This window comes from Salmo salar, chromosome 22 (assembly GCF_965601325.2).
Source record: "Salmo salar chromosome 22, fSalSal1, whole genome shotgun sequence".
NCBI classification, from domain to species: Eukaryota; Metazoa; Chordata; class Actinopteri; order Salmoniformes; family Salmonidae; genus Salmo; species Salmo salar.
The window spans coordinates 26,302,531-26,325,525 of record NC_138312.1 but is presented as its reverse complement, the minus strand read 5'-3'; the positions used below and the strand labels follow the sequence as shown (position 1 = coordinate 26,325,525).

General features: G+C 42.5%; 1 protein-coding gene across 1 annotated transcript in view; it reads right to left on the bottom strand.

Annotated features, from left to right (window-relative positions):
• LOC106582957 (uncharacterized) overlaps positions 1–22,995 on the bottom strand; it is a 96,957-nt gene that overhangs the window by 23,007 nt on the left and 50,955 nt on the right. Inside the window, exon 5 of the mRNA XM_014166599.3 lies at positions 9,941–10,063. Within this exon, the coding sequence (XP_014022074.3) occupies positions 9,941–10,063 (123 nt within the window). The remainder of the gene's footprint in view (positions 1–9,940; positions 10,064–22,995) is intronic.

Sequence of the window (22,995 nt, the reverse complement as noted above, 5' to 3'; positions counted from 1 at the left end):
CGAAAACATAATGTTAAATTTCACTGCTATGTGGACGACACACAGCTGTACATTTCAATGAAACATGGTGAAGCCCCAAAATTGCCCTCGCTAGAAGCCTGTGTTTCAGACATAAAGAAGTGGATGGCTGCAAACTTTCTACTTTTAAACTCGGACAAAACAGAGATGCTTGTTCTAGGTCACAAGAAACAAAGAGATCTTCTGTTGAATCTGACAATTAATCTGGATGGTTGTACAGTCGTCTCAAATAAAACTGTGAAGGACCTCGGCGTTACTCTGGACCCTGATCTCTCTTTTGAAGAACATATCAAGACTGTTTCAAGGACAGCTTTTTTCCATCTACGTAACATTGCAAAAATCAGAAATTTTCTGTCCAAAAATGACGCAGAAAAATTAATCCATGCTTTTGTTACTTCTAGGCTGGACTACTGCAATGCTCTACTTTCCGGCTACCCGGATAAAGCACTAAATAAACTTCAGTTAGTGCTAAATACGGCTGCTAGAATCCTGACTAGAACCAAAAAATTTGATCATATTACTCCAGTGCTAGCCTCCCTACACTGGCTTCCTGTTAAGGCAAGGGCTGATTTCAAGGTTTTACTGCTAACCTACAAAGCATTACATGGGCTTGCTCCTACCTATCTTTCCGATTTGGTCCTGCCGTACATACCTACACGTACGCTACGGTCACAAGACGCAGGCCTCCTAATTGTCCCTAGAATTTCTAAGCAAACGGCTGGAGGTAGGGCTTTCTCCTATAGAGCTCCATTTTTATGGAATGGTCTGCCTACCAATGTGAGAGACGCAGACTCAGTCTCAACCTTTAAGTCTTTACTGAAGACTTATCTCTTCAGTAGGTCCTATGATTAAGTATAGTCTGGCCCAGGAGTGTGAAGGTGAACGGAAAGGCTGGAGCAACGAACCGCCCTTGCTGTCTCTGCCTTGCCGGTTCCCCTTTCCACTGGGATTCTCTGCCTCTAACCCTTTTACAGGGGCTGAGTCACTGGCCTACTGGTGTTCTTCCATGCCGTCCATGGGAGGGGTGCGTCACTTGAGTGGGTTGAGTCACTGACGTGGTCTTCCTGTCTGGGTTGGCGCCCCCCCCTTTGGGTTGTGCCATGGCGGAGATCGTTGTGGGTTATACTCGGCCTTGTCTTAGGACGGTAAGTTGGTGGTTGGAGACATCCCTCTAGTGGTGTGGGGGCTGTGCTTTGGCAAAGTGGGTGGGGTTATATCCTGCCTGTTTGGCCCTGTCCGGGGGTATCATCAGATGGGGCCACAGTGTCTTCTGATCCCTCCTGTCTCAGCCTCCAGTATTTATGCTGCAGTAGTTTATGTGTCGGGGGGCTAGGGTCAGTCTGTTACATCTGGAGTATTTCTCTTGTCTTATCCGGTGTCCTGTGTGTATTTAAATATGCTCTCTCTAATTCTCTCTTTCTCTCTTTCTGTCTTTCTCTCGGAGGACCTGAGCCCTAGGACCATGCCTCAGGACTACCTGGTATGATGACTCCTTGCTGTCCCCAGTCCACCTGGCCGTGCTGCTGCTCCAGTTTCAACTGTTCTGCCTGCGGCTATGGAACCCTGACCTGTTCACCGGACGTGCTTGTTGCACCCTCGACAACTACTATGATTATTATTATTTGACCATGCTGGTCATTTATGAACATTTTAACATTTTAACATCTTGACCATGTTCTGTTATAATATCCACCCTGCACAGCCAGAAGAGGACTGGCCACCCCTCATAGCCTGGTTCCTCTCTAGGTTTCTTCCTAGGTTTTTGGCCTTTCTAGGGAGTTTTTCCTAGGGAGTTTTTCCTAGCCACCGTGCTTCTTTCACATGCTTTGCTTGCTGTTTGGGGTTTTAGGCTGGGTTTCTGTACAGCACTTTGAGAATATCAGCTGATGTACGAAGGGCTATATAAAAATAAATTTGATTTGATTTGACTTTATTGAACAAAACAACATTTATTGTGGACCTGGGATTCCTGGAAGTGCCTTCTGATGAAGATCATCAAAGGTAAGTGAATATTTCTAATGCTATTTATGATTTTAGATGACTCCAAAATGGCGGGTATCTGTATTGCTTGATGTCTTTTTCTGAGCGCAGTACTCAGATTATTGCAAAGTGTGCTTTCCCCGTGAAGCTTCTTTGAAATCTGTCACAGCGGTTGCATAAAGGAGATGTTCATCTATAATTCTTTGAATAACAGTTTAATATTTTATCAACGTTTATGATGAGTATTTTTGTAAATTGTTGTGCTGATTCACCGGAGGTATTGGAGCCAAAATATTTTCTGAACATCACGCGGCAATGTAAAATGCTATTTTTGGATATAAATATGAACTTGATCGAAGAAAAAATGCATGTATTGTGTAACATGATGTCCTAGGAGTGTCATCTGATGAAGATCGTCAAAGGTTAGTGCATCATTTTAGCTGGTTTTCTGGTTTTTGTGACGCCTGTCCTTGCTAGGAAAATGGCTGTGTGGTTTTTCTTGGGTTGAAACTGTCCTAACATAATCTAACTTTATGCTTTCGCCGTAAAGCCTTTTTGAAATCGGACAATGTGGTTACATTAAGGAGACGTATATCTTTAAAATGGTGTAAAATAGTTGTATGTTTGAGAACTTTGAATTATGACATTTTGTGGTTTTGAATTTGGCACTCTGATTTTTCACTGGCTGTTGAATAGTGTGAACCGTGGGTCCCACCTCCCCAAGAGAGGTTAACTGTGCCTAACATGATCAAGTGTTCTCTTTTCATGCACTTGGAGCCATGGAGGAGGAGATGAGATCCAGAGAGACAGTACCAGAAGGAGAGAGCCCTCCCCTTCCAAAGCCCTGCCTGGTGGCACGCTATGAGGGATCTGGACTGGTACAGCTGTGCTCCATCGCCATCATTACACGCTAACCCAGAGCTGTCTGTCTTACATGAAAGCAGATAGAAGGACACACAAACAACCTGTGACCACCTCCAGAACAGCAATGATCACAGTGGGCCTGGGATTCCGGGAGGGAACAGCAGCCCTCCCCTGGGGATACAGTACCCACACAATGGAGAGGGAGATATTATGTATATTTCTCCTTGGCTTTGCTGCTTGTAAGAGATCAGATATAAATACTGTATATTCAGAACCACATTTTATCCAAGCCATAGTGTGCACTGTGCAGTGGGTTAGAGAAGCATGCAACTATATCAGTCCTTACTGTACTGTACATCCTACACTACCAGAATTCCTCATCTCTAGTTCTGTCTATAGATGAACCCATCCACTCCCATTGGAGACACCTCAGGACACGGAGTTCCCACATCTTTTACGATGGTGTTTTGGGAGAGAGTACATGCCCTACACATTACACCAATTCAGCTCCAAACTGCTGCCAAACTTCAGCTCGGTTCCATTCAGGAAAGCTGGCAGGCATACTGTAGGAGTGCTCTCTTTTCCGTCCAAGCAGCATGCTTTTGTTTGGTTTTGGTTTTTAATGAAATCACTCCAAAGATGTGGAGCTCTTTCCCGATGGACTATAGCGCACTATAAAAGCCTTCCAGGCTGGTTTCCATGTCTAAAACATGACCCCACAGAGAATGGAGCCAAAGCCTCAGCTGCCACTGGCTTACAGCAGCCATTAGGCCAGTACCCACCACAGCCTTGATCACACTGTTGTCTAGCCTCTTCATGGAAAAAAAACTGTTTGGGATTTTTCCATCATTTCTGCAATCAAGCATGAAATCTACATGGTTTGTAGCTGATTCTCAGTTCTGTGATATTAATCAAAAGCAATAAACTAGATGGTAATTATCCATTAACAAAAATTGGTGGGACTTGCTTTAACTCTTTACAAGTAGTTTTGTGGTAGTGGAAGAAGTTTTAAAGGTGCCATTCCCTTTACGTTTTTGTCTATGACGTGTTGTTGAGAAAAGTGATCAAAGTACCCGATTAGTGTCAAATGTCACAATTTTTACTTTGTTTAATGATTAGAATGTGCTCCCCGATTATTGTTATTTGAAAGTTCTAATAAGTTCCATGGCAGTTCATTCAACAGTGGGAAGTTAGTTGATGTAGTTCCTAAAACAGCTGTACCTCTTGATTGGTAGCAGAGAAGTAGACCAAGACATCATACCTCTCTAATTCCTTGTCTAAAGTGCTGGGAAAGCTGTCAAAACGGCAGTTGTTTGAAAAAATTAAGACAAAAAGTTGTTGATGCGTTTACTAAAAGAGCTGTGTCATTAGATATGTAGAAGATATTTCTGTTCCGATTCCAGATTTGAATAGCAGAGAAGTAGACCAAGATGTCATACCCCCTAAGCTTTTGACAAACTTGTTGGAAAAGTGGTCAAAATGTCAGCGGTTTAAAAAAAAGTTTCAGAAAATGTTGTTGATGCGGTCACTTAAACAGCTGTAACGTTTGATCAGTACCAGATAATCATGTTATTATTTCAGATTTGAATAGCAGAGAAGTAGAGGAAGATGCCATACACTAACATTTGGTGTAAGAGTTTGGCAAAGTGGTCAAAGTAGCTGATGTTGTATTTACAGTGAATGGAAGTTGGAAGTGATGATGTCACAATGGGGAGCTTTAGAATGTTGAAAAAAGAGACATTTAAGTGAATGAAAAGGACAAAAACATTATAGTTTAACTAATATCTGTGTAGTTGTGTAGTGCTAGGGCAAAATTATTAGACCTAGCCACCTAAACCTGGATATGACTGTCCATCTTCCAGAGCTGCAGTCATTACTTTTACTGACAAGATCTGTCATATTGTGTAATTATTACTTAACATTGGTTATCTCTCCACTGATAAGTGGAAGCCTCCCATGTTCCAATCTTCTACTGAAGTCATGTGAGCAGTGCCAGGCTACACACAAGGGCACCAGCCCTGACATCTCTACAGTAGGAGTGGACTCATAACACTGAGAATCTGTCTGCTTTGCCGTGCAAGACATGACATTAGACATTATGCACAATTGTCCGATTTCAAAAAGGCTTTACAGCGAAAGCAAAACATTACATTATGTCAGAAGAGTACCCTGACAAAAAGAATCACACAGCTATTTTCAAAGCAAGCATATATGTCACAAAAACCAAAACCACAACTAAATGCAGCACTAACCTTTGATGATCTTCATCAGATGACACTCCTAGGACATTATGTTATACAATACATGCATGTTTTGTTCAATCAAGTTCATATTTATATCAAAAACCAGCTTTTTACATTAGCATGTGATGTTCAGAACTAGCATACCCACCGCAAACTTCCAGTGAATTTACTAAATTACTCATGATTAACGTTCACAAAATAAATAATTATTTTAAGAATTATAGATACAGAACTCCTTTATGCAATCGCGATGTCAGATTTTAAAATAGCTTTTCGGCGAAAGCACATTTTGCAATATTCTGAGTACATAGCCCGGCCATCACGGCTAGCTATTTTGACACCCACCAAGTTTGGGGCTCACCAAACTCAGAATTACTATTAGAAAAATTGGATTACCTTTGCTGTTCTTTGTCAGAATGCACTCCCAGGACTTCTACTTCAACAACAAATGTTGTTTTGGTTCCAAATAATCCATAGTTATATCCAAATACCTCCGTTTTGTTCATGCGTTCAGGTCACTATCCGAAGGGTGACGCGCGAGCGCATTTCCTGACCAAAAAATTCAAAATATTCCATTACCGTACTTCGAAGCATGTCAAACGCTGTTTAAAATCAATTTTTATGCTATTTTTCTCATAAAATAGCGATAATATTTCAACCGGGCGACGTTGTATTCATTCAAAGGCTGAAAGAAAACATTTGAGAATTCTCATGAACGCGCATCTCCAGTGTCACTGTCCCTAGGCTGACCACTCACAAATTCTCCTGCTGTTCTTCGCCCAGAGACAGCAGACACCCCATTACACTTTCTGGCGCCTTCTGAGAGCCAATGGAAGCCTTAGAAAATGTCACGTTACAGCACAGATGCTGTATTTTCGATAGAGATGCAACAGAAGGACGATAAATTGTCAGACAGGGCACTTCCTGTATGGAATCTTCTCAGGTTTTGGCCTGCCATATGAGTTCTGTTATACTCACAGACACCATTCGAGTGTTTTCTATCCAAATCTACTAATTATATGCATATTCTCATTTCTGGGCAAGAGTAATAACCAGTTTAAATCGGGTACGTTTTTTATCCGGCCATGCAAATACTGCCCCCTAGCCCCAACAGGTTAACGAGAGTCTTATCTTTAAAATGGTGTAAAATAGTTGATTGTTTGAGAAAATTGAATTGTGGTATTTTAGTTGGTTTTGTATTTCGCGCCGTGCGATGCCATTGGCTGTTGGCTAGGGGTTCCACAGGCGGAACGGGGTTCCGCTAGCGGAACGTCTGTCCTCAACAGGTTAATCATAAGGTATCTTTTCATTCAGTTACAATGACTCCAAGCCAACAGCAGCGTAACAGTCTGTACCTCTACATGACATAAACCCACTGAGATATCATTTACAGGCAGTATTGTCCATGCAAGGGTAGACATAACCACATAAATGTGGAATGTACTGTAGCACTCACCTGGTACATGATACCCAATGTTGTACCCATTGTATGCATGGAAGCAGTTAGGCATATAGCAAATCCTTCTATGATAGCGGTGGTACACATTGTTAGAGCCCAAGATTGGTTCAATATGAGCCCCAAAACACACCACGAGGAGCATCAACCATCCTAACAACGCCATAACTAAGAACTACTAATATATACTTAGTCTCATAGATTCAAAAAAGGTCTTTATGCCCCAAAAATACTAAGATAAACCCACATGCAATATACAAAATTACAACTAAAATACTGAGCTTGAGATACTGTAAAACCAGACATGAACTTATAATATAATAACAAACTCTGTTAAGATTTTTCTTTCCAGTCACATATTGTGTGAGTCAGAACAACTTCTTGCTCCCTCTGCCTCTCTTGATTTGTCCTCCCTCCCCCTGTATCCCTCTCTCTTTTTAGTGTATCCCTTCTTCCCTGACTCCTCCATCATGTCTGTCTCCAATGTCCAGCACATTAAAGGCCCTCCCCTTCCCCTCCTACTTCTCCCTCTCCTCTCCACCTCCTCTCCCCCTCCTCCTTCTCCACCTCCTCTCCCCCCTCTTCTCCCCCTCCTCCCCTCAAGGTAGCCCACATGTCCAGGCCCATGATCACACATGTAATTGTATTTTGACAGAAAATACATTATCCTGAGTGATAAAAAGCTAATATAAAAAATGAGAGTGATTTATGAGTACAGTTGCCGATACTTATCCTTCCACTTCAAAGCCTCATGTATGTGAAAGAATGTGATAGATTTATAGGACATGGCATGCAGGTACTATAAGGAATGTGAAAACGTTTCTTTTGATATTGAAATGTATGTAAGGAATAATCGCCAAAGTACAAGGGTACAATTTGATATTTAGAAACCTAACATCAGAGAGACGAATTCATCTTGCAGTGACCCCATCTACTCAGGAGCTCAGGGCAGAGACTCTTATCCCTTGCCAACATATACATCTAAGCAGTAGAGGCTGGATCAAGACAGGTCTTTATATAAAGAACTGTGAAAAAGGTCGCTAGTTCGAATCCCCAAGCCGACAAAGGAGGAAAAAAAATGTTGATGTGCCCTTGAGCAAGGCACTTAACTCTAATTGCTCCAGGGTCTCTGTTGATAATGGCTGACCCTGGCCATGACACAACTCTAAAGGGGAGTTGGGATATGTAAGAAAACCCATTTCCAATTCACATGTATATAAAACATACTTGCATGTGTGAAGAAGGACAAATATAAGCACCCACACATATAAGTGTGAACATCTTTGTAATATCTGGAAAGGGCTGGCAGAGATTTCAAACATAAGTGGGCAATGCCAGGTAGAGAGTGGGAGCAGGCAGCAGTAAGATAAGCATGAAAGAGGATAGGTCCTTTGAGCCCTATCAGTAAAATAAAGACCAAATGCAATAAATCCTGTCTGAATAACACATTCTATCAACACCCCTCCCTGTGAGAGACCTTTACTTTAAATGCCGTGCACTCACTAAACGAGACATTTATTATGTGTTGGTTTTGGAGAGAGAGAGTTGTGCCTCAATCTGCCTATAAAATGTTTCTAGTCTACACATTCACGCACCACACAGACACACACACACACACACACACACACACACACACACACACACACACACACACACACACCACACACACACACACACACACACACACACACACACACACACACACACACACACACACACACACACACAGTGTCCAGGCTGTACCAAGAGTGGGCTTACAATCCCCACACCCTCCCAACCCTGCAGTGCCCCTCTGCCCTCCGACATGCAGTGGTCATGACCGGGAGAGTGTTGACACGGCTATACCCAGCTCAGCATGCGACTGGTTAGTGTTGGCATACCCCTCTCTGATTTGAACCATTCACATCAGCCCTGCTCATTCAAAACAAAGCACCAGCCAATAATACGATCAGGAGGTTTAAAAGAGCAACAACTGCGTTCTACATTTCTATTTTCATTTCAGATTTTAGTTTTTCTTCAAGACAATGAACTTCAAATAAGATTTTCATCATTACAGGGGAATCCAATAACATCCAATAGCTGAATGGCTTCGAATAATAAATATTCATTGTAAAAAGCCTTGCAGCGATGTGTGTGTTGTCTTCCAAATCTGTTTACGTTCTTCTTTCACTGATTGAATCAATTAGATGTGTGTTAACAGAATGCTTCTGGGACAGGCCTGTAGACATGCCACATCTCAGACAGCTCAGCACTGTCTATAGAGATGGGCAGTCATACAGTAGGAATGCACTCACCATCCCTATGGGGTTAGCTATTCACATACACTACCGTTCAAAAGTTTGGGGTAACTTAGAAATGTCCTTGTTTTTGAAAGAAAAGCACATTTTAGTCCATTTAAAATAACATCAAATAGATCAGAAATACAGTGTAGACATGGTTAATGTTGTAAATGACTATTGTAGCTGGAAACGGCAGATTTTTTTATGGAATATCTACATAGGCATACAGAGGCCCATTATCAGCAACCATCACTCCTGTGTTCCAATGGCACGTTGTGTTAGCTAATCCAAGTTTATCATTTTTAAAGGCTAATTGATCATTAGAAAACCCTTTTACAATTATGTTTGCACAGCTGAAAACCTGGTGTTCTGATTAAAGACGCAATAAAACTAGCCGTCTTTAGACTGGTTGAGTATCTGGAGCATCAGCATTTGTGGGTTCGATTACAGGCTCAAAATGGCCAGAAACAAAGAACTTTCTTCTGAAACTCGTCAGTCTATTCTTGTTCTGAGAAATAAAAGCTATTCCATGAAACTGCCAAGAAACTATTCCATGAAACTGCCAAGAAACTGAAGATCTCCTACAACGCTGTGTACTACTCCCTTCACAGAACAGCGCAAACTGGCTCTAACCAGAATAGAAAGAGGAGTGGGAGCCCCCGGTGCACAACTGAGCAAGAGGACAAGTACATTAGAGTGTCTAGTTTGAGAAACAGTCCTCAACTGGCAGCTTCATTAAATAGTACCTGCAAACACCAGTCTCAACGTCAACAGTGAAGAGGCGACTCTGGGACGCTGGCCTTCTAGGCAGAGTTGCAAAGAAAAAGCCATATCTCAGACTGACCAATAAAAAGAAAAGATTAAGATGAGCCAAATAACACAGACACTGAACAGAGGAACTCTGCCTAGAAGGCCAGCATCCCGGAGTCGCCTCTTCACTGTTGAGACTGGTGTTTTGTTTTTAGTTGTGGTGGTGGTTGTGGTTGTGGCGGTGGTTGTGGTGGTGGTTGTGGTGGTGATTGTGGTTGTGATGGTAGTGTTGTGACGGTAGTTGTGGCAGTGGTTGTGTTGGTGGTGGTTGTGGTAGTGAATGGACTCACCTTGGCAGGTCTTGCTGTCGTCCTTCAGCTGCTCACCAGAAGGACACTTGCAGTAGAAGCTGCCGATGGTGTTGCAACACAGAGCCTCACAACCGCCGTTAGTCTCCTCACACTCATTTACATCTGACAGGGACACACAAACAGTGACCGGTCAGTCACCCAGCAACATATTTTACATTGGTGTGGCAGACTTCCGGATTAAGCGAGCAGTGTGATAAGAAATAGAGCGGCCAGGCGGGTCATGTTTCGTATGACTCGACCTTCGTCTCTCCCAGAGCCCATTTAAGGGAGTTTAAGGATGAGCCAAGGTTGTAATTCGGGGAGAAAATGGGGGTAAATAAAATACACTTGCGGTCATACCACCCTGAACACGCCTGATCAGGGTTGGGCCTGGTTAGTATTTGGATGGGAGACCACATTTCTTTATAAGAAATAATGGGACGTGAAGAACACCAGCTAGTCTCTTGGTAGAGCCAGTAAGCTGAATGACTTCCCTCTAAACCACATTAAGTAGAAACAAGCTTTCTCTTTGATTTCATGTCAGATAGAGTTGAACTCCAATGTCTTGAGTTTGGGTCTGATTTGTGAGGTTTGGAAGAGCTGCTTCAATGCTTACGGAAAGTCATGACAGCAATTATCAGACCATAATATACAGTTTCCATCTTCAAGCCTTTCTCTCTCTAAATGTCCAACAGCATGAGGTGCAGCTGTGTTGTACAACAACATCTTCACTTTCCAATGTAAGAATAATGACTCTCTCTGTAATCCAATTTGGGGCATCAGATTTGTATTAAAACCTTATAATGGAAAATATTTATGATCAGACCCTAATGTGAGCAGTTTTGACATACAAACCTTATTGTGAGTATTCATGCAACTAACAGTCTCAAATATGCATCACAGTTTGAATATAACCACAAGCTTCCAAGACACCAGATCAGATATCTTGGTAACCATGAACAGAACCCCTGCCAGCGTCTGCATCAGCACATTAACACAGCACACACAAGTCTTGTCTGAGTCAGACGAGAGAAACTCAGAAATTCAGCCAATAGAAACCAGAGAACCAGAGAGTTTGCCAATCACATCATGGCTCTGAGAAGCCACAATCTTTCTTTCTCATCTATATCCCATACACAGCCTGTCAGCGCTGTCAATCAACTGACCACACATTCTCTCACTGCTTCACAGTCTTCACACACTGACTCAGATCCTGATCAGGTGCTGACAGAAACACGATGTATCTTTAGTTGGAAAAGAGAACATCCAAAGGTCATTCAAATACAGCACAAGCAGGGTCTTGATAACTGTAAAATAATGTAACTGTGAAGGAATGCTACAGTGCTGTGAGGGAATGGATGAGTTGGTGGAGAGAGAGAGAAAGGGACGAGGAGGAGGGTATTTGCGTTGCACTCCTAATAATTTTATAGCCCCCTCTATGTCCATAAACAGAGGAGAGTTACGGAGCAATCCTGGGACTGTCAGGGGAAATGGAGGCTAGTTGTTTTCCTGTTTCAAATCAAAACAAATCAAATCAAATCAAATGGTATTTGTCACATGTGCCGAATACAACAGGTGTAGACCTTACAGTGAAATGCTTACTGACAAGCCCTTAACTAACAATGCAGTTTTAAGAAAAAAATACATGTTAAGTAAAAAATAGATAAGTAAAAAATAAGAAATAAAAGTAACAAATAATTAAAGAGCAGCAGTAAACTAACAATAGTGAGGCTATATACAGGGGGTACCGGTACAGAGTCAAAAAGAGGGGGGTCAATGCAAATAGTCTCGGTAGCCATTTGATTAGCTGTTCAGGAGTCTTACGGCTTGGGGATAGAAGCTGTTGAGAAGCCTTTTGGACCTAGACTTGGCGCTCCGGTACCGCTTGCCATGCGGTAGCAGAGAGAACAGCCTATGACTAGGGTGGCTGGAGTCTTTGGTATAGAGGTCCTGGATAGCAGGAAGCTTAGCCCCAGTGATGTACTGGGCCGTACGTACTACCCTCTCTAGTGCCTTGCAGTCGGAGGCTGAGCAGTTACCATACCAGGCAGTGATGCAACCAGTCAGGATGCTCCCAATGGTGTAGCTGTAGAACTTTTTGAGGATCTGAGGACCCATGCCAAATCTTTTCAGTCTGCTGAGGGGGAATAGGTTTTGTTTCAGTGTATATTTTGTGCATTCAGCCACGGCCAGCACAAACCAGCCAATTACAGACCTCGTAGTTCTCTCCTAGTTTATAACATCTGGAATGTGTAACGGCCGAAACACTAGGCTTTATTTTCCCCATTCACCAAACATTAAAACAAATACCTCATTTGTAGTTAAATTAATGAGGTATGAGCTGGAGACTCATATCTCCCTCACTAACTTTAAGCATCAGCTGTCAGAGCAGCTCATAGATCATTGCACCTGTGCATAGCCCATCTGTAAATAGCCCATCCAACTACCTTATCCCCTCTACTTGCACATTCATCTTCTGCACATCTATCACTCCAGTGTTTAATTGCTAAATTGTAATTATTTATTGCCTTACCTCCCTAATCTTGCCTAATTTGCACACACTGTATATAGATTGTTTCTATTGTGTTATTGACTGTACGTTTGTTTATTCCATTTGTAACTCTGTGATGTTGTTTGTGTCGCACTGCTTTGAACTTGTTCTCAACTGACCTACCTGGTTAAATAAAGGTGAAATATATATATATTTTTTTTATAAAAAGTTATAAAAAGCACAATTTGGTAAGGGTAATTGTCCACTCAAGGTGTTTCTCTCATCTCAATAATATAATAAAATAATGTATGCTATTTAGCAGACGCTTTTATCCAAAGCGACTCACAGTCATGTGTGCATACATTTTACATTTGGATGCCCATGGGAATCAAACCCACATATTAGGAAGCCATTTGTGTTGCCCTGGTGCTGAAGATGTGTTTTGCTGAGGAAGTGTTGTATACAGTAGCAACACATTTGGGGGAATTATTTTATAATATTATACAAATTACAGGTCTGTACAGAACAGGATTAAAGGCTAGGGAGGGATCCCATTGATCATCATTGAGCAGGAATGCAGGCAGGGCAGACCCTAGTGGTAGCTGAGGGGAATAACACATTCCTGTCTCCTGGCTGTGAACAGAATGTGACCTGCAGGTTAAGGACATGACTCCGGGACCCCAGAGGAGCCCTTGTTGTTTTCATGTCAGTTTGTACGGGGTCAGGAAGAGTGGGGCTGGGGACCTGTATCCCCCAGGTCTGTGGCTCCCAGGGTTCATGCTGGGTCAGGGTCACAGTCATGTGTATTTCTGCTCACTGGAAACCAGGAATGATGAACTACTATGGGTCAAGGTCCTGTAAAATGTTGCTCCCATGTTTCATGAGCTGAAATAAAAAAATCACAGAAATGTTCCAAATGCACAAAAACCTTATTAAGCTCAAATTTTGTGGACAAATTTGTTTACATCCCTGTTAGTGAGCATTTCTCCTTTGCCAAGATAATCCATCCACCTGACAAATGTGGTATATCAAGAAGCTGATTAAACAGCATGATCATTACACAGGTGCACCTTGTACAGGGGACAATAAAATGCAACAGATGTTTCAAGTTTTGAGGGAGCATGCAATTGGCATGATGACTGCAGGAATGTCCACGGGAGCTGTTGCCAAAGAACTGAATGTTAATTTCTCTACCACAAACTACCTCCAACATCGTTTTAGAGAATTTGGTAGTACATCCAACCGGCCTCACAACTACATCCACGCCAGCCCAGGGAGGATGGTGGGGAATGGAGTGGTGCTGAGGAGTATTTCTGTCTGTAATAAAGCCCTTTTGTGGGGAAAACCCATTCTGATTGGCTGGGCCTAGCTCCCCAGTGGGTGGGCCTATGCTTTCCAAGGCCCACCCATGGCTGCACGCCTGCCCAGTCATGTCAAATCCATAGATTAGGGCCTAATTGATTTATTTCAATTGACTGATGACTTTATATGAACTGTAATGGCTGTCATAGAGAGGGGACCAAAACGCAGAGTGTTGATTGCTCATGATGAATATTTATTTTTACTCAGAACACTAAAGAAAAAATAACAAAGAGAAAACAAAAGCACACAGTTCTGTCAGGTAAGGAAAACTAAACAGAAGACAACTACCCACCAACACAGGTGAAAAAAAAATAACTACTTAAGTATGATCTCCAATTAGAGACAACGAGGACCAGCTGCCTCTAATTGGAGATCATCCCAAAAAAACAACAACATAGAAATAGAAAACTAGAACCCAAACATAGAAATACAAAACATAGAAAAACACAAAACACCCCCTGTCACGCCCTGACCTAACTCTACCATAGAAAATAACATCTTACTATGGTCAGGACGTGACAGTAACTCAGCAAAATCTTAGAAATTGTTGCATGTTGCGTTTATATTTTTGGTTCAGTATAGATACTCACTGGAGCATGTTAAAACAAAAATGACTGTGGGAGGGGTCTCGAATGGTTGAAGGACAGCTATTGGGGAACTGTGATCTTGGAGGGTTCGGGTTTCACAAGATTGTGTTCATGAAAAAGGAAACTATGACATATATTTTATATCACTATCATGCACACACACCCTCACACATAAGGATGGCTCTGCTCCGTTGCGGAAAGACTGATACATGTTTGATAGTGTCTTGATGCTGTATTGTTTGTCCTTCATGTTCTAATACTTTAATGTTACCCCTTCCTTGTGTTTTTCGTAATAAATCATTTTTTAAAAACAAAAAAAACTGTTGAGCGTAAAAAACCCAGCAACATTGCCGTTCTTGACACACTCAAACTGGTGCGCATGGCACTTACTACCATACCCCGTTCAAAGGCACTTAAATAGTTTGCCTTGCCCATTCACCCTCTGAATGGCACACATAGACAATCCATGTCTCAATTGTCTCAAGGTGTAAAAAACCTTCTTTAACCTGTCTCGTCCCCTTCATCAACACTGATTGGAGTGGATTTAACAGGTGACATCAATAACAGATCATAGGTTTTACCTGAATTCACCTGGTCAGTCTATGTCATGGAAAGATCAGGTGTTCTTAATGTTTTGTACACTCAGTGAAGTGTATATCCTGATTGTCAAAGTATAACAACATTTAAGTAGGGAGAAGCCACAATGTGTAACTCTACGCCAGACATGGCATAGGGGTCCTGAGGTCCTGAGATCCTCAAAAGGTTCTACAGCTGCAACATCGAGAGCATCCTGACTGGTTGCATCACTGCCTGGTACGGCAACTGCTTGGCCTCTAACCGCAAGGCACTTCAGAGGGTAGTGCGTACGGCCCAGTACATCACTGGGGCTAAGCTGCCTGCCATCCAGGACCTCTACACCAGGCGGTGTCAGAGGAAGGCCCTAAAAATTGTCAAAGACCCCAGCCACCCCAGTCATAGACTGTTCTCTCTACTTCCGCATGGTAAGCGGTACCGGAGTGCTAAGTCTAGGACAAAAAGGCTTCTCAACAGTTTTTACCCCCAAGCCATAAGACTCCTGAACAGGTAATCAAATGGCTACCCAGACTATTTGCATTGTGTGACCCCCCCCCACCCCTCTGTTTACACTGCTGCTACTCTCTGTTTATCATATATGCATAGTCATTTTAACTATACATTCATGTACATACTACCTCAATTGGGCCGACCAACCAGTGCTCCTGCACAGTGGCTTACCGGGCTATCTGCATTGTGTCTCACCCACCACCCGCTAAGCCCTCTTTTACGCTACTGCTACTCTCTGTTCATCATATATGCATAGTCACTTTAACCATATCTACATGTACATACTACCTCAATCAGCCTGACTAACCGGTGTCTGTATGTAGCCTCACTATTTTCATAGCCTCGCTACTGTATACAGCCTGTCTTTTTACTGTTGTTTTATTTCTTTACCTACCTATTGTTCACCTAATACCTTTTTTGCACTATTGGTTAGAGCCTGTAAGTAAGCATTTCACTGTAAGGTCTACCTGTCATATTCAGCGCACGTGACAAATAAACTTTGATTTGATTTGATGTATTTACTATTCATCACCAAGAACAATGAGAAAGACTCCCTCACCGTCAAAACAGGTCCCACGACGATGAACCCAGTGACCTCTGAAATCATGAGTGGGTCGCCTAGTGATTGGTGCACAGGCTACACCCACACCTGACTCCAGGGGTCAGCAATGGGATGCTCTTGTCTCCAGTCCTAGTACAGGTAACCTCCATCCACAATGGACCCACATTACATTTACATTATCTCAGTGCTTTGTCCCAACATAAGAGAAACACGATAGCAATAGGCTACTGTCCTACACATGGAGTTAAGCTGAAGATTCAGTCTTGTATGAAGGATGCTTTAGCTACTTTTTCTCTACCCCTGACATCTGTAATGGGGACAGACAGGGATACAGTGAGGGAAAAAAGTATTTGATCCCCTGCTGATTTTGTACGTTTGCCCACTGACAAAGAAATGAACAGTCTATAATTTTAATGGTAGGTTTATTTGAACAGTGAGAGACAGAATAACAACAACAAAAATCCTGAAACACGCATGTCAAAAATGTTATGAATTGATTTGCATTTTAATGAGGGAAATTAGTATTTGACCCCCTCTCAATCAGAAAGATTTCTGGCTCCCAGGTGTCTTTTATACAGGTAACGAGCTGAGATTAGGAGCACACTCTTAAAGGGAGTGCTCCTAATGTCAGCTTGTTACCTGTATAAAAGAGACCTGTCCACAGAAGCAATCAATCAATCAGATTCCAAACTCTCCACCATGGCCAAGACCAAAGACCTCTCCAAGGATGTCAGGGACAAGATTGTAGACCTACACAAGGCTGGAATGGGCTACAAGACCATCGCCAAGCAGCTTGGTGAGAAGGTGACAACAGTTGGTGCGATTATTTGCAAATGGAAGAAACACAAAAGAACTGTCAATCTCCCTCGGCCTGGGGCTCCATGCAAGATCTCACCTCGTGGAGTTGCAATGACCATGAGAACGGTGAGGAATCAGCCCAGAACTACACGGGAGGATCTTGTCAATGATCTCAAGGCAGCTGGGACCATAGTCATCAAGAAAACAATTGGTAACACACTACGCCATCAAGGACTGAAATCCTGCAGCGCCCGCAAGGTCCCCCTGCTCAGAAAGCACATATACATGCCAGTCTGAAGTTTGCCAATGAACATCTGAATGATTCAGAGGACAACTGGGTGCAAGTGTTGTGGTCAGATGAGACCAAAATGGAGCTCTTTGGAATCAACTCAACTCGCCGTGTTTGGAGGAGGAGGAATGCTGCCTATGACCCCAAGAACACCATCCCCACCGTCAAACATGGAGGTGGAAACATTATGCTTTGGGGGTGTTTTTCTGCTAAGGGGACAGGACAACTTCACCGCATCAAAGGGACGATGGAAGGGGCCATGTACCGTCAAATCTTGGGTGAGAACCTCCTTCCCTCAGCCAGGGCATTGAAAATGGGTCGTGGATGGGTATTCCAGCATGACAATGACCCAAAACCCACGGCCAAGGCAACAAAGGAGTGGCTCAAGAAGAAGCACATTAAGGTCCTGGAGTGGCCTAGCCAGTCTCCAGACCTTAATCCCATAGAAAATCTGTGGAGTGAGCTGAAGGTTCGAGTTGCCAAACGTCAGCCTCGAAACCTTAATGACTTGGAGAAGATCTGCAAAGAGGAGTGGGACAAAATCCCTCCTGAGATGTGTGTAAACCTGGTGGCCAACTACAAGAAACGTCTGACCTCTGTGATTGCCAACAAGGGTTTTTCCACCAAGTACTAAGTCATGTTTTGCCAAGGGGCAAATACTTATTTCCCTCATTAAAATGAAAATCATTTTATAACATTTTTGACATGTGTTTTTCAGGATTTTTTGGTTGTTATTCTGTCTCTCGCTGTTCAAATAAACCTACCATTAAAATTATAGACTGATCATTTCTTTGTCAGTGGGCAAACGTACAAAATCAGCAGGGGATCAAATACTTTTTCCCCTCACTGTATATGATCATTTCTCCAGATTAGTTAGTATGATGTTGCAGTATTCCTGTTTCTCTGGTAAAATGTCTGGTAAAAATGTAATCTAGTCCCTAGCACTGTTTGGAGCTCCATAGAGTCAGAGCCACCTGTATTATAGTACTGCAGGACAAGCTGCCAATGTAAAGGAAAGGGCTGCTTTTCCTTTATTAGTCTTTTCTCTCAGGTGGTCATTGGAACAGTTCATTGTACATATCATGCACACTGATCCAACATAACTGTACCCTGAATCTGCTCCTAGAACCACTATTCATACACGTATTATTACTACTGAACGACAGCTACTTCTACTGCAACCAAGTTGTAAAAACAGTTGAAAGCATCGGCATCAAATGAACGAAGGCTGACTTAAGCACACTTCCTGTGGAAGAGAAGACCCTTTTGAACATGATCATGATCAATGCCATCCCCACATACTTTGTTCATTAGACAGTGGCCTCTTCCCTGGCCTAAAGCCCAGAGATCATGAGCTCTAGAGGGCAGGTGCATTTCCTATGAGATTATGATCCCTAGACAAAGCGGGCTGTCTGAGGGCCCAGAGGCCTGGCCCAGCTTGCCCATGCTCCATGTACCATGCTCCAGGTCATGTTTAGAGGTTGGAACTGACTCAGGCAGGCATGGAAAAATACACAGCTATAATTACACATGATGGATGTCTGTGTATTGGTGACCCGGAATGAAATAGGAGGCAACACAGTCTCCTAGGACTAATGGTATAGCATGACATGGAATTTGGACACCAATACTCCATAGTTAAGTTAACCCCCTGTCCCAAAACAATCAGCCTGTCTAGACAGAGGGTTCTGAATGCTCAGAAGAACAGCCCACTTTCCAGAAGGGTATGAATAAACCTCTGGTTCTGATGCACAGGAGCATATAAACATGTGTACGTCCACACACGTACGCGCAAGCACGTATATACATACACACACACACACACACACACACACACACACACACACACACACACACACACACACACACACACACACACACACACACACACACACACACACACACACACACACACACACACACACAAAATGGCCTGTGTTCTCTGCTCTAGCTGTGTGTTCAGCTGGATCTCATCAGGGCTGTCCCTACACAGTGGGAAGGCCTCAGTGAACTGTCTGTCCTATGGTCCATACCATATAACATTTTAACAGTCCACCAGCTGGACCCCCAGTGAACCTGTCCTCCATATACTCATGACTCATTTATTTTTACTGCCAGCCTGTGGCTGCTGGCAATCACTCGGACACACACAGCAGCCCCCAATAATATATCATATCACTGAACGTTTGTCTGCCCCTTCACTGTGTTCAACTCAGCAGGATATCTATACATTATACAGTACATGTACACATACTGTACAGCCACAAGTCAGGGCTCAACGTAATCTATGCTGCCTTGTCTATTACTACTAAAGTGAAAAACGAAACAAAAACAACACAAATATGACTAATACAAATGGTGTATTTCCCAGGAGTGGATATTCTGTTCCGAAACAAATCAAACAAAAAAAGAACAGAAAACAAACACTCTTTAACTAATCGCTACATTCAAAAGTGTTTTGGGATTAACCCGCATGTGAGAGCTGGGTTTCATTCTTGGGCTGTATTTTGCGACTTCCTGTGATAAGGACTACAGCCACGTTCCCATGGGGCCTGGGTTAAAGTCTGAGTAGGACCATAGGGGTCTAACACTAACACAGCGACGTACTGCAGCTGGGACCAGGGCCAAAGACAACCACCAGGCCCTGATCCTATCTCCAGGGTCACAGGCCGGAACATTTGAGCATTCATCAAGGGGAAGTCATTGATAGCCCTGGCCTGTTTCCTCTTAGGTTCCAGATCTAAAAACCTGCTGCTTTCATCTGCTTGACTCCTCGTCCAGCAGAGCTACTCAGAGCTGCATTCACCAGGGGATAAGCTAAGATGAAGGTTGGGACACCAGCTCATAGGCCTCAAAAAGGAAAGGTCTGAGAGGCAGGATATTAAAACTGATGATGACTGAGGAGATTGGAGGGTTATCTCTTGACTAGGCCAAGTATTTGAACAGGGCAGTTTATGAGAGCATGTTGTTAGACAATGTTAGGTATGACCGTACCTTAACCCTCCATGGACTTGTATGCCATTCCACAAATTCTACAGGAACTGACAACTACACCAAATGGTTTGTGACCTTTGACCTCCAGTATAAGTGTAAGTGACTCTTGAACTGTTTATTGTAGAAGACACGTTTCCTGAGTGTCAAAAGGTCGCATGAGAGAAATTCAGAAAAAAAATTGAACTCCACACTCACCAAACAATCTTGACCTGATCATAACCTTTACAAACTCAACAGATCTCAATAGATTGAGTGGCCTACAATAGAATTTCACCCTGAACCAATTCAAAACATACATTATCCTAGACCTTTAGTGTCCCAGTACAGACTACATCAGTACTATTCCATGTTTCGATAGTGTCTTTGTTGGACGAGTTATGACAATACATTTTGTTCTGTTTCCTTGTAATGCCTCCCTGCTAGACTGCTGTCTCACTGCTATCTAAATATTTAGAGAGAGAGAGCTCAGCCAAAGCAGAAGACCTTAAGGGTGCAGGAAGACCCTCTCACCTTCCGTTTCCATGGACACGCATATACAGGTGAGGCCAGAACTGACACTTTGACCAAGGATGGATGACAGTGTTTTGATACTGATCATCACATCCACCAGCTAAACCAACCTGCAACTCTGTTACTAGCCGGTGTAGACAAGAGAGGACTCATAAATGTCTGAAATAAATATCAGGCATTAAAGTAAGTATGGCAAGATACATAATTCTTTGGTTTGAAAAGAGTCTGCTCTGCATTTCTGACCAGCATGTTTTGCTGAGAGAAGGTTAAAGAGAGTTGGATGGAGTCGATGATAGACAGGCAGAAACATGGAGAAACCAATCAAATTATAGATGGCTGGATATCAATTCCATTTAAGAGGTTGAGATGTAGAATAAGCTATTTATTTAACTAGGCAAGTCAGGTAAGAACACATTTGTTACGGGTGTGTATTGGAGGCGAAGTCAGGTGCAGGAGAGCAGAGTGTAGTTAACAGGCACACTTTTAATTCCGGTCCAAACAAAAGCACAGAAGTACATACAACGTGCCCAAAACACGGAACAATAAACAAAAGTCTGGCGCGTAACAATACACACATAACATCAAAACAATTTCACACAAAGACATGGAGGGGAACAGAGGACTAAATACATTCAGTGTGATTAGGGAATGAAAACCAGGTGTGAATGGAACAAGACAAAACAAATGGGAATATGAAAAATGGAGCGGCGACGGCTAGAAAGCCGGTGACGTCAACTGCCGAATGCCGCCCGAACAAGGAGAAGGGCCGACTTCGGCGGAAGTCATGACCACATTCTTATTTACAATGACGGCCTACCCCGGCCAAACCCTAACCCGGACGACGCTGGGCCAATTGTGTGCTGCCCTATGGGACTCGCAATCACCTACCGGTTGTGATACAGCCTGGAATCGAACCAGGGTCTGTAGTGACGAATTTAGATCGCTGTGCCACTCAGGAGCTATGCATAGTACAACTCGTTTTACCTCTCCTAAAACAGTGTCCCCTGCTGTTGGCCTTAGCCACAGGTCTGTGTGAGATGGGGTGGCTTCCTGCAGTGGTTTTGAAACAGAAAAACTATAGTCAGCATAGTCATTTGGTGGATACATATCCTGGTCCTAATCTTCATAGTCATCTTTGTTATTCTATTTGCATATGCTTTGATAAGGAACACAGTCCAGAGAGACTACTGTTTGTGTGGGTGACATAATCCATAACTCATTCAGGATGGAAAAATGATTCATGAACTAGATAAGCTGCTTAACAAGTATACTATAGCTTCTTGTTTTTGTTAACTCCTCATTCCTCTACACACAGTACAGCTATTGACTGTCTAGCTGCATATATTTATCTTGACCCTAAACACATAGAATGCTGTCATAGGTCCCATACCTCTCAGAACCCAACACAGTTGAACCTGTCGCTTAATGATTCTAGAATTGATTATATACAGTACATTTATGTTTTCAGCACTTTCAGAGGACAGAATTACAGTTCAATCAACCTTCATGTTCATTCATTCTGTGTTCCCGGTCCAAAATGACCGCCCCATTATAGCTGATTATAAATCCATAATAATACATATATTATCACCTAATGTTGTGTTAGATCTTTTTATCAACTTAAGTTATTGTGAACATTACATGTTGTGAACTTCTACTTGCTATTTATGGCCTGTAGGCCTCATTGACCTGAGCTCATACAACTCATTTTGAGTAAAAAAAGCATAATGTAGGGATTATTTTGACTATAACAAATACTCAGATGAAACATATTGTGCTCTTTATCACAGATTACTTTTTGTCAAAGTTTAACAAGGACATTTGTTTTGAAACAATTTCAAATGTTTAAATAGTGGCACAAAATAACATCTGTTGTGTTCCTGGTCAAAACTGACCGGTATGATTTTACTAGTAAAGAAAGGACGTAGGCCCAAAACTACACATGAAAACTTTACCATGTTACAAAATGAATGTCAGAACACATTAAAGAACAAAAGTAACCATAACAGTAATCACAATCTGTCAATCAATGGTGGTTACATTTTGTATGTTCTTATGCACATGTTGGACAATATGTGGTGGTTGTTGCATGTGCATTGCAAATACACTGCTCAAAAAAATAAAGGGAACACTTAAACAACACAATGTAACTCCAAGTCAATCACACTTCTGTGAAATCAAACTGTCCACTTAGGAAGCAACACTGATTGACAATAAATTTCACATGCTGTTGTGCAAATGGAATAGACAACAGGTGGAAATTATAGGCAATTAGCAAGACACCCCCAATAAAGGACTGGTTCTGCAGGTGGGGACCACAGACCACTTCTCAGTTCCTATGCTTCCTGGCTGATGTTTTGGTCACTTTTGAATGCTGGC